Source organism: Schistocerca gregaria, chromosome 8 (genome assembly GCF_023897955.1).
Source record: "Schistocerca gregaria isolate iqSchGreg1 chromosome 8, iqSchGreg1.2, whole genome shotgun sequence".
Classification (NCBI taxonomy): Eukaryota; Metazoa; Arthropoda; class Insecta; order Orthoptera; family Acrididae; genus Schistocerca; species Schistocerca gregaria.
Window position 1 is genome coordinate 165120273 of NC_064927.1, and position 12314 is coordinate 165132586.

At 45.2% G+C, this 12314-nt stretch overlaps 1 protein-coding gene across 1 annotated transcript in view; it reads left to right on the top strand.

Moving 5' to 3' along the window:
* Positions 1-12314, top strand: part of LOC126284454 (uncharacterized) — a 191458-nt gene that overhangs the window by 141338 nt on the left and 37806 nt on the right. Inside the window, exon 5 of the mRNA XM_049983374.1 lies at positions 3995-4127. Coding sequence (XP_049839331.1) covers positions 3995-4127 — 133 coding nt within the window. The remainder of the gene's footprint in view (positions 1-3994; positions 4128-12314) is intronic.

The window sequence follows — 12314 nt, forward strand, 5'->3', positions numbered from 1 at the left end:
GGTGTAGAGAATCCGTATCCGTTCGAGGAAAAGGAGGTGTGGGAAGGGGATGAGGTCATAGAGGATCCGCGTGGGGGAAGGGAGGCGGATGCGATAGGCGAGGCGGAGTGCATGGCGTTCAAGGATTTGAAGGGATTGGTAAAAGGTAGGAGGGGCGGAGATCCAGGCGGGATGGGCATAACAAAGGATAGGACGGATGAGGGATTTATAGGTGAGGAGGACGGTGGACGGGTCCAGACCCCATGTGCGGCCAGAGAGGAGCTTGAGGAGGCGGAGTCGGGAGCGTGCCTTGGCTTGGATTGTCCGGAGATGAGGGGTCCAGGAGAGGCGACGATCAAGGGTGACGCCAAGGTACTTGAGGGTGGGGGTGAGGTTAATAGGACGGCGATAAATGGTAAGATAGAAATCAAGGAGACGGAAGGAAGGGGTGGTTTTGCCTACGATGATTGCCTGGGTCTTGGAAGGATTGACCTTGAGCAACCACTGGTTACACCAAGAGGTGAACCGGTCAAGATGGGATTGGAGAAGGTGCTGGGAGCGTTGCAGGGTGGGGGCGAGGGCTAGGAAGGCGGTGTCATCGGCGTACTGGAGAAGGTGTAGGGGGGGTGCAGACGGAGGCATGTCCGCCGTATAAAGAAGGTAAAGAAGAGGGGAGAGGACGGAGCCTTGGGGCACACCGGCGGAGGGGTAGAAGGTGTAGGAATCCGTGTTGTGGATGGTGACATAGGAAGGACGGTGGGAAATGAAGGAGGCGACCAGACGGACGTAGTTTATGGGAAGGGCAAAGGTTTGGAGCTTGATGAGGAGACCAGAATGCCATACACGGTCATATGCGCGTTCAAGGTCGAGGGAGAGGAAGATGGCAGAGCGACGGGAGTTGAGTTGTTCTGAGAGGAGGTGAGTGAGGTGAAGGAGAAGGTCATCGGCAGAGAAGGACGGCCGAAAGCCACATTGGGTGGAGGGAAGGAAGCGGTGCTGGTGGAGGTGCTGGTGGATGCGGCGGGTAAGAATGGATTCCAGGACCTTGCTGAAGACCGAGGTAAGGCTTATAGGACGGTAGGAGGAGACAGCGGAAGGTGGTTTATCAGGTTTGAGGAACATTAGGATCCGGGAGGCTTTCCACAGGTCGGGGTAGAAGCCGGTGGACAAGACCACAGTGTACAGTCTGGCCAGGGTGGAGAGGAAGGAGGCGGGAGCTTCACGGAGGTGACGGTAAGTAACACAGTCGTGACCAGGAGCGGTGTTACGTTTGGTGCGGAGTATAGCTAGGATGTCTTGAGTAGTGATAGGGGTATTGAGTTCGGTGTGTGTAATGTTGTCCAAGTATTGGAAGCCAGGAGCGAGTGGAGGGACAGAGGTGTCAGTTCGATCGCGGACATCGGGGAAGAGGGAATAATCGAACTGGGGATCGTCAGGGACGGTAAAGATATCCGTGAGGTAGGAGGCAAAATGGTTGGCCTTACTAAGGTTCTCAGGAAAGGGACGGTCATTATGGAGGAGAGGATAGTAAGGGGGGGGGGTTTAGATCCGGTAAGGTGGCGGAAGGCAGACCAGTACTTGGACGAGTTAAGAGGTAGGGTAGCATTAAGACGGGTGCATGTCTGTCGCCAGTCCCGGCGTTTCTTAGCCGCGAGCAAGTTCCGGATGTGTCTCTGGAGTTGCCGGTGGCGTCGTAGTGTGTCCCGGTCACGCGTGTGAAGGAAGGTACGGTAAAGACGACGGGATTCTCGAAGGAGGAGAACGGCCTGTGGGGGTAAAGTGGAACGGTGCGGGTGGATAGGGACGGTAGGGATGTGGGCCTCCACGGCCTCAGACAAGGTCTGCTGGAGAAAGGACGCGGCATGGGTGATGTCATCAGGTTGGTGGTAGGTGAGGGGGTGGCTATCGACTCGGGCAGTAAGGGTATCCCGGTAGGCATTCCAGTCGGCACGGGAGTAATCATGGACATACTTGGGGGGTGGGTCAAGGCGAGGGTCGGGACGGGGGCGACGACCGTCAGATATGGTAAGGAGGACAGGGAGATGGTCACTGCCAATAGGATGAAGGGCGTCCACCGCTATGCGGCCAAGGAGGTTGGGGGAGGCCAGGACAACATCGGGAGTGGTATTGGATTCAGGGCGGGTGTGTTGGGGAAGAGGAAGGACATCTCCTTGGAGGGTGGCAAGGAACCGATGCCACCGCCGTAGCTGGGCAGCGGAGCGACTATGGATGTTAAGGTCGGCGGCAATCACGTAGGAAGCCAGGAGTATTGTGTTGTCAGTAGAGAAGCAGAATGGATCAGTCAGCAGATCTCAGTGACTTCAAACATGTGCTAGTCGTAGGATGTCTTCTGAACTATAAATCCATCTGGTACGTTTCAATCCTTCTAAAGCTGCCGAAATCGACTGTTGGTGATGAGAATGTAACATTGAAACATCTAGGAATAACCACAGCTAAGCTGAGACGGCAAGGGACCGTCGAGCATAGCCGAGGGTGATTGTAAGAATCACATGAAATCAGCGGATGAAATCGGTCGTGAATTCCAAAGTGTTACCACCAGTTTAGCTGCACAATGACTGTGCGTGGCGAGTTGAAAAGAATGGCACCTGTATAGCAGTCCGATGGAAGGCTTTGGGTTTGTCGAAGAAGGTGATGTTACGGTAGGGGATAGTTTTGCATGGTTAGGTTATGATTCCTTTGTTGCTTTTACTAAAACGCTAAACGCGAATGAATATGAGCACATTTTACGGTATTGTGTACTATGTAGGGTGGGAGTACAGTGTCGAGACGATGATTGTATCGGAATGTCAGTGCAGCCTGCCATAAAGTAGCTTATGTGAGGCAATGGTGTGTGGACAATAACATTCCTGAAATACAGTGACCTGTCCAAACATCCATTGGAACACCTTTGGGATGAGTCAGAAAATAGGCTTCGCTCCGGACCACAGCGTCCAGCATTACTACCTTTTCTCGTTTCGTCTCTTGAGGAAGATGGAGCTAATATTCCTCAGCAGCCATTCAGACACCTAACTGAAAGTGTCCACAGCGGAATTCAAGCCACCAAAAAGGCAAAGGGTTGATACACCCATATTAATATCCACCAACAGGTTTCCGGATACTTTTTATCAGATAGCACATATCGTTTTCCATGAGGATCATATCGTAAAAAAGAGGAAAATTGGTTGTACTGGTAGAAAATCTACGCAGTATTTTCCTCTCCCGTTGTATCCCTCCGCATGGTCAATTCAGAAAACGTTTCCAGTTCGCTAAACTGGCCATGATGGCCCTCTGTTTCTGCTTGAGAACTCTGCTTGAGTTTCTGTTTGAGAACTAAAACAGGTTACTAAATAAGTGCCTAAAATCTCATTTTTGCCAAATAAAATTGTTTCTCTACGAGAATGCCACTTTAAAGTAATAATCGGTCACATTTGAGTTAAACTGCTTGGAAACTGAAAATGTCAGAAGGTTGACTAAAAAAATTATTGTTAGGCTATTCAGTAGTTATTCAACAAATTTTGGGTCCGATTTATGAAAATAATATTTCGAACTGAGAAGAAACAAAGAGATGTACGAAAAAACTGTGAATATAATAGCTACACCGAGAAGGTGGAGGACTATATTTTACATGCGCTTAAAAATAATGCTGACAAAGGAGTATCCAGTTTGTTCGACAAAAATGGTTTGTGGAAGTTCAGAAAGATCTAGAGGAGTTTGAAATAACAGACGAATAGAAAACAGACATGAACTCATGGGAAAGGTAGAAAAAGTGGAGAGTTTTTAAAAGAAAAAAAAGAGAAGGACTTCGACAGAAGAAAAAAAGAACAACAGATAACAAGAATCAAGAAGTGTTGGGGACTACAAATAAAAAAAAAGTAATACCTGTAGATCAGCTGTTTCTCGTGGTACTGAGTTGGCTAAATTCGGAATATTATTACGTATCATTATTATATGTGCTAGTTTGTAGTGCAGATGGAGGTCTTCTTTGAGTAAATCGGTGTATGTTTTGTGATGACAGCGGCAGAGAACCTGCAGCTGCTGGGCCTCAAGTCGTCCTCCTGGGAATTCGACTTCTCCTTCTGCTACTGGACGGTCGTCCTGGGCATCTGTCTCTGCCCCATCACCTGGCTCGGCACACCCAGGGACACCAAGTGAGTCTGCACTCTGTTTGCATCCTGGTCCCGCCAACGTGTTACTGCTGTGCTGGATATTTCAGCATATACAGCCAGCTGCTTTGCGTGTAGATGTATGCATGTTCGCACACACACACACACACACACACACACACACACACACACACACACATGAAGCAAACGCACTAAACTGTGCTTTAGCAGATACAGTCAATTACTTTATGCATGTAGATGTATGCAGGTTCATGAGAGCACACACACACACACACACACACACACACACACATACACAGTGGTAAGACACTGATACTGTTTTTGAGAAGATGATACTTTAAATACCTATCCCCATCTAGATTTTCCATTATTACACTAACTCACTAAAAGTGAATGACAGGATTGCTCTTTTGAAAGGACACAACGGATTTCATTCCCCATTGTTAGCTTCTGCACTGTCTCCAATGGCCACACCATCAATGGAACCCGCACACTGATCATGTTCACATGGGGCTGTCAATATATGCAATCTCACAGCTTTCACAAGTGTTTGGATCTGGTATCAAAATCGCCTTAGCACAGTTGTGTCCTACTGGGTTTCTTCAAAATGTCGCAGTACAAGTAGGCAACTTGTCCTAAGCTTAAAATCCAAGACACAGATCCGAGATGGCGGGCTTCTGATGTTACAATTCAAAATGGCGATCCGAGACGTCATCTGTGACGTCAACATCCAAGATGGCTATCCAAATTATCTGACCTGGGGATACGGGGCAGTCTATAATAGTTGTTGCAGTTTCCGTACCGCTGCATTCATATATCCGCACTATTTATCTTTAGCTTCTACGCTTGCTAGACATTAACTGGACTCGCCGCTTGTGCTCTGCATACCATAGCAAAATGCTGACCATTATCATGAAAGCATCATTAGATATCTACCACGTTTACACAGAAAAGACGCCATGTACCCATTTCTCTTGCTTGACATTTGTTGTGAGACGGAGTCTGAGGTGATCTAGTGTTTCTTCTGTCTTGTTAACGCCATCAGTGCAATATCAGCAAGATACTGTTACGTTCAGATCTCAGACGCTGATGCCTCGCATTTGTCTATTCCCATCAAAGAGCTCGCTTTCACCGCATTCGTCAATGTCTTGCATATTGATAACAGTCCATTTCTGTATTAATGATAACAAACTGTGAAAGCTACCAACTCACGGTAGGCAGTGGTTAAAACCAATAGCAGGTTTTAAATGTATGAAAACCATATACAGTGTAAATCTATAGGCTTCCACAGATTTAAAGATATTGCCAACTAGACGCGTAAGCATAGTGTAGTTGAGAAAATAAATATTGCTTAACAAGTGAAATAATCCTGTTATTCCAAGATATCCCCTAAGTATTTAGCCTTTTCGCATATGTAGTTTCACAAGCCTTTTTATTTCTTTGCTCCTGTGCTCACGATGATGAGGTGAATAACTTGATTTCTAGCGTTTTCCAGATATTTTTGGATTTCGGTACAAGCGATTCTACGTTCCTCGTGATATTTCGAAATCTGACTTAGTTGTTTTCTTAAAGTGCACTGACCTATGTCTTAGATGCAACACAATAAGTTTCTATTTCAAAATCATATCAACATACGTTCTGTGCAACCCATCATACAGCGTGTAATCGAGGGTATTTTGTATCACAGCTAGTCATTCTGTTTCCCATTGAACTCTAAAATGGAATAATGGGAGAGTGACTATGTGCTTACGTCAAGTGTCTTCTGTCAAGTAGCTTCGTCTATGTTGTGACGAAAAGTTTGGTGCCCATACGGTAATTGTATGTGCGTCTCTAGTAGACCAGTTAAGTACTGCTCTGTTGATTTTACTTTAACATTAGGACGTAGGCATTGAATGATCTTCTCTCATTGTCACCACGTTCATGTTGCGAGTTCTGAATTCTCATCTTGTGTACATACATCGCATTCAACAGGACTTATTTTCATCTTCATGTATCTCACTCAAGAAAGTCGAAGAACGTTGTACCGTTTCAAAAATACGCGTTTCAGTTCCTTTCAGTATATTAAGGGCTAGTCCAGTCCATGTAACACAGAATCGAAATGGTGTACTGTGAGCGAAGAAAATGTGGACAACGCATTGTTAAGCAGACGCTCCCAATTCCAAGAGTTGCCATCGAGTTCATACTCTGTCGCTAATATCGACTGTGTGTGGGATTACGGAAGATATATTGTACTAGTGTATTCTAACCTTTCTAGAGGCGGATTATCAGCATGCATTCCATAAACAATGACTTAGTGAAATTCAGCTCGCTTTACTCGTCCACAAGGCTACAGAGACTGTATATGTCAATACCATCTAGCAATGCAGCGGTCAGGTGCAGTAACCATAATGGTATTAGCTTGGTGTGACCTGTAACTATTGCACAGCACAATAGATGAACTGTTCTAAATTTAGCGCAGTCTTAAGTGCAATGTCATGTAGGCAGTTGTGGTGGAATGTACTGTCTGCAGTGTATAACAGACAACTTCCCATATTCCTAACTGATGATGTGGCACAGTGACATAGATATACTCCTAGTTCCAACATGCATTCGTGAAAGCTTTGTGATGGACCACTAATGTCAGGCAGGTAGTTGGTTGGGTTGTGGAGGGGGGGGGGGTCGCAGTCAGGGGGATCGTGTTCTGTTACCCGTATGAATACGGTGCTGGTTACGATTACAGCACTGTTGTTTTATGATATGAAGCATCCACTGTAGGCTACCTGAGCGCACAGGCAGCTGGACTCATTGCTAGTGGCATTCTGACCCCATCAGCCCAATCAGGCACAGTGCACAGTGGCTGTTGAATGACGTGCACGGTTTCATCGTCGGTGGTGCATGGGCAAGGCATTGTCGACATGTGGCTCTCTCTAGTATGATGTGGAATATGTTTGAATAAAGACATGATTGTTCACATCCTGTCCTATGCTAGTGCAAATGACATTGGCGATTGTTAGACAAGGATGCAAGTTGAATAGGTGTTATCCAGTTTTAAATTTACCATGACAAGCATATAGGTTGCATCAGTCGGATTCCCTTTATTTTAAACCTAGTCAAGTAGATTCTGAATTTCTTATCATTTTAGACATAGAAATGAGCTTTTTTGAATATTTTGGAGAATTTGATAGTTGAATTCTATAGCGTGATGACGGTTTAAACTGTGATGTCAGAGGGGTGGGGGAAATGATCTTAACTTAAGACAAGTGATATGTGACATCAGGAAAAATCTAATCGCCGTCCTGGATCGGCATCTTGAAACCTGTACTTAAAACAAATGACATGTCAACGATGCAGACTGTTCTAGCATGCACCAAATCTGCCATCTTGGAGTCTGATGTCATAGGGCTTAGTATCATCTGGTCTTTCAACTGGGATCGCCATTTTGAATTCAAGCATCATAGACGCTATCCTAGTAATTTATTTATTTATTTCATTAATAGAACAAAAATGGTTCAAACGGCTCTGAGCACTATGGGACTTAACATCTGAGGTCATCAGTCCCCTAGAACTTAGAACTACTTAAACCTAACTAACCAAAGGACATCACACACATCCATGCTCGAGGAAAGATTCGAAACTGCGACCATAGCGGTCGCGCGGTTCCAGACTGAAGAGCCTAGAACCGCTCGGACTCAAAGGCCGGCATTAACAGTACAGAGAAACCCAACGCCTTTAAATGTAAAGTGGGTCGGTTCCTTCTGAATCCAACAGCAAAAACATTTCAGTATTACAATGTTATTGGTATAGAGTTGTTGATGCTTTTTTAAATAATATAAAAAACAATACATAAAAATTTGTCTAATCTTACAGTGACTTCTGTGCTTAACAGTTGTTAAATGGTTCTATACAATTTGTTTCTTCCTCGCTGTTGAGAATATTATTTATACATGAAAATGTCAAAGAAAAATAAAAGGAAAAATGTAATACAATAAGTGTGGTGGAAATAATTTGCACTATGTAGACGGAAGTGATATACAGTATCTGGATGTGTAATATAGCCTATGTAGCATGATGGTTGGTATTGGCCTATTTCTACCTATTTCAGGCGAGAAGGTCTCAGTAGAACCTCGAGCTATTCTCATCTGAAATGGTTTGGGCCTTTGTATGTTTATCTGTATATTGGTATATTACTGGGATGGTTGCAAGTCAGGGCACTACATGATATTCAGAAAAAGTTTGTGCATCCTATTGTTGTTAGTTGCGGTAAATTTTATGTCATACCTTACATACACTACTGGCCATTAAAATTGCGACACCAAGAAGAAATGCAGATGATAAACGGGTATTCATTGGACAGATATATTATACTAGAACTGACATATGATGACATTTTCACGCAATTTGGGTGCATAGATCTTGAGTAATCAGTACCCAGAACAACCATCTCTGGCCGTAATAATGGCCTGATACGCCTGGGTATTGAGTTAAACAGAGCTTGGATGGCGTGTACAGCTACAGCTGCCCATGCAGCTTCAACGCGATACCACAGTTCATTAAGAATAGTGACTGGCGTATTGTGACGAGCCAGTTGCTCGGCAACCATTAACCAGACGTTTTCAATTGGTGAGAGATCTGGAGAATGTGCTGGCCAGGGCAGAAGTCGAACATTTTCTGTATCCAGAAAGGCCCGTACAGGACCTGCAACATGCGGTCGTGCATTATCCTGCTGCAATGTAGTGTTTCGCAGGGATCAAATGAAGGGTAGAGCCACGGGTCGTAACACATCTGAAATGTAACGTCCACTGTTCAAAGTGCCGTCAATGCGAACAAGAGGTGACCGAGACGTGTAAGCAATGGCACCACATACCATCATGACGGGTGATACGCCAGTATGGCGATGACGAATTCACGCTTCCAATGTGCGTTCACCGCGAAGTCGCCAAACACGGATGCAACCATCATGATGCTGTAAACAGAACTTGCATTCATTCGAAAAAATGACGTTTTGCCATTCGTACACCCAGGTTCGTCGTTGAGTACACCATCACATGCGTTGCTGTCTGTCATGCAGCGTCAAGGGTAAATGCAGCCATGGTCTTCGAGCTGATAAAAAATGGTTCAAATGGCTCTGAGCACTATGGGACACAACTTCTAAGGTCATCAGTCCCCTAGAACTTAGAACTACTTAAACCTAATTAACCTAAGGACACCACACACATCCATGCCCGAGGCAGGATTCAAACCTGCGACCGCAGCGGTCTCGCTGTTCCAGTCTGTAGCGCCTAGAACCGCACGGCCGCTACGTCCGGACCGAGCTGATCGCCCATGCTGCTGCTAACGTCGTCGAACTGTTGGTGCATATGGTTGTTGTCTTGCAAACTTCCCCATCTGTTGACTCAGGGATCGAGACGTGGCTGCACGGTCCGTTACAGCCATGCGGATAAGATCCCTGTCATCTCGACTGCTAGTGATACGAGGGCGTTTGGATCCAGAACGGCGTTCCGTATTACCCTCCTGAACCGACCGATTCTATACTCTGCTAACAGTCAATGGATCTTGACCAACGCAAGCACCAAACTCGCCATACGATAAACTGCAGTCGCAATAGGCTACAATTCGGCCTTTATCAAAGTCGGAAACGTGATGGTACGCATTTCTCCTCCTTACACGAGGCATCACAACAGCGTTTCACCAGGCAACGCCGGTCAACTGCTGTTTGTGTATGAGAAATCGGTTGGAAACTTTTCTCATGTCAGCACGCTGTAGGTGTCGCCACCGGCGCCAACCTTGTGTGAATGCTCTGAAAAGTTAATCATTTGCATATCACAGCATCTTCTTCCTGTCGGTTAAATTTCGCGGCTGTAGCACGTCATCTTCGTGGTGTAACAATTTTAATGGAAAGTAGTGTACATACACCTGGTATTACACACTGAGTATTTGATACATGGAATACATGTATGCCTAGGTCGCCATCTTGGATTACAATTTTGGATTGTGACATCGTAAAGACTGGCCTAGTACGCCTGGGTGAGGATCTTGAATTGCCATCTTACATTTTTTTAAATTTTACACCAACAATGAGAGAAGAGGGAGGTGTGGCGATGTTACATGATGTCATATGGTGGAAGGGAGACAATCATGTCGACTGTCCCAGCATCCCTAGGTATGCCATCTTGGATTATGACATCATAGGACTGGAGACAATCGGAGAACCATGCGGGCTGGCCCAGTTTCCCAGAATCTGTCATCTTACATAATGATATCATAGGAATAGGGAAAATTTGACAACCATGCAAGCTAGCCTAGGAGGAGGAGATTAGTGTTTAACGTCCCGTGGATAACGAAGTCATTAGAGACGGAGCGCAAGCTCGGGTGTGGGAAGGATGGGGAAGCAAATCGGCCGTGCCCTTTCAAAGGAACCTTCCCGGCATTTGCATGAAGCGATTTAGGGAAATCACGGAAAACCTAAATCAGAATGGCTGGAGACGGTTATTTAACCGTCGTCCTCCCGAATGCGAGTCCAGTGTGCTAACCACTGCGCCACCTCGCTCGGTAGCTAGCCTAGTGTCCCAGGGTCTGCAATATTGGAGTGGATAATTTTTCAACATCGTGGGGTGGGAGGAATCTGGCAACAAAGTACCCTGGGCTGAAAGTGACATAAACGCAAGACATTGTTTTTCAACATTGTTCAAAAAAATTCCTCTGAGCGCTATGAGACTTAACTGCTGAGGTCATCAGTCCCCTAGAACTTAGAACTACTTAAACCTAACTAACCTAAGGACATCACGCACATCCATGTCCGAGGCAGGATTCGAACCTGCGACCGTAGCGGTCGCGCGGTTCCACACTCCAGCGCATAGACCCTCTCGGCCACACTGGCCGACTTTCAACATTGTCACCTAGTCACTGTAAACGGTCTCTTGTCCCTATCATTCAGTTCCTTGACGATAGAAACCCGCTCCTTAGTCACGGAGCTGTTCGAGAACTGCTGCGTGAAGGTCCTCAACGTCAGAAAACCTGCAATTGGTCTGAACCGGCTCCTCGATTTCCTGGACGTTGTTGTCTGTGGTCGATATCGGAGCTCTTTTTTTCCGCATCAGCATCACTCACGTCCGTGCAGCATTGGTCAAGTTGTTGGCACAATTTTAGTACGGATGGAGGCTACATTGCGTTTGCTAAATATATTGCTTGAAGTTAACGGTGAATCTGTGTGAAATTTGCCCACAAATCGTTTCCAGTTGCCGCCCTATTTCACTCCCGCAATGCGATGCACCTGTTAGCCATATCGCAGCAGAATTGTGTCTTCAGGACAACCTCTACACATACTCTCTTCTAAAAATGCACCACTCCTGTTGCTTAGTGACCTTTGTGTGAGACAGCATATGTTACTTTTCTTTTGAAGTCCCCTCGTACCTTAATCTACTCTTTAGCATGATCGCCAACAAAATTATGTCACTTATCGAAACAATCAGTCGTCTTTTGTGTTCCATTCTCATGAAAATCTGCTGTCTGGTTTGACAATCACTGCTCTAGGTTCAATGAAACACATTTTTGGTTGGCAGGTTGCAGTGTCAGGGGACAGTCAATGATGCTAAAAAGTAGGCAACATGGGAATCATGTGGAGGTGAGAAATTCCTGCGATTTGTTAGCAGCTGTCGCCACAATTCGACTCCATGAAACGTGAATTGCGAAATTAGTATAACCAACGTACTAAAGGCAATTTTTTTTGTAAGCCACATTGTCGTAACACTGCTAACTATTTCACATTGAGCACTTCAATCATTCAAAGGGAACATAGGAATTCGAGTTATCAATTTCGTCCGACGGGTAGCGACTTACGGAAACAGTAAACACTAAGTTTATTTTTGCAAATTCAGGTGGTATTTCGAAGAGAAAAAAATGATTATTTTATTTCGAAAGATTTCTTTAAGTCCAGTTATTATGGTTTTAGAGTTTCTCTTTTATTATGTCTACATAAATTGGGATCCAGATTACCAGGTCTTGCATTGCAATTACGCATTTCAGAAAGTAATAAATCAAGTGTAATAGAAGAATGTACTCGAATTAAGCCAGGTAATGCCGGAGGAATTACATTAGGAAATGAGACACAGAAGGTGATAGGTGACGTTTGCTATTTGTACACCAAAGTAACTAACGATGTCGGAAGTAGGGAGGATATAAAATACAGGATGAGAATAGTAAGAAAAGAATTTGGAAAAAGTGTTAACATTGAAC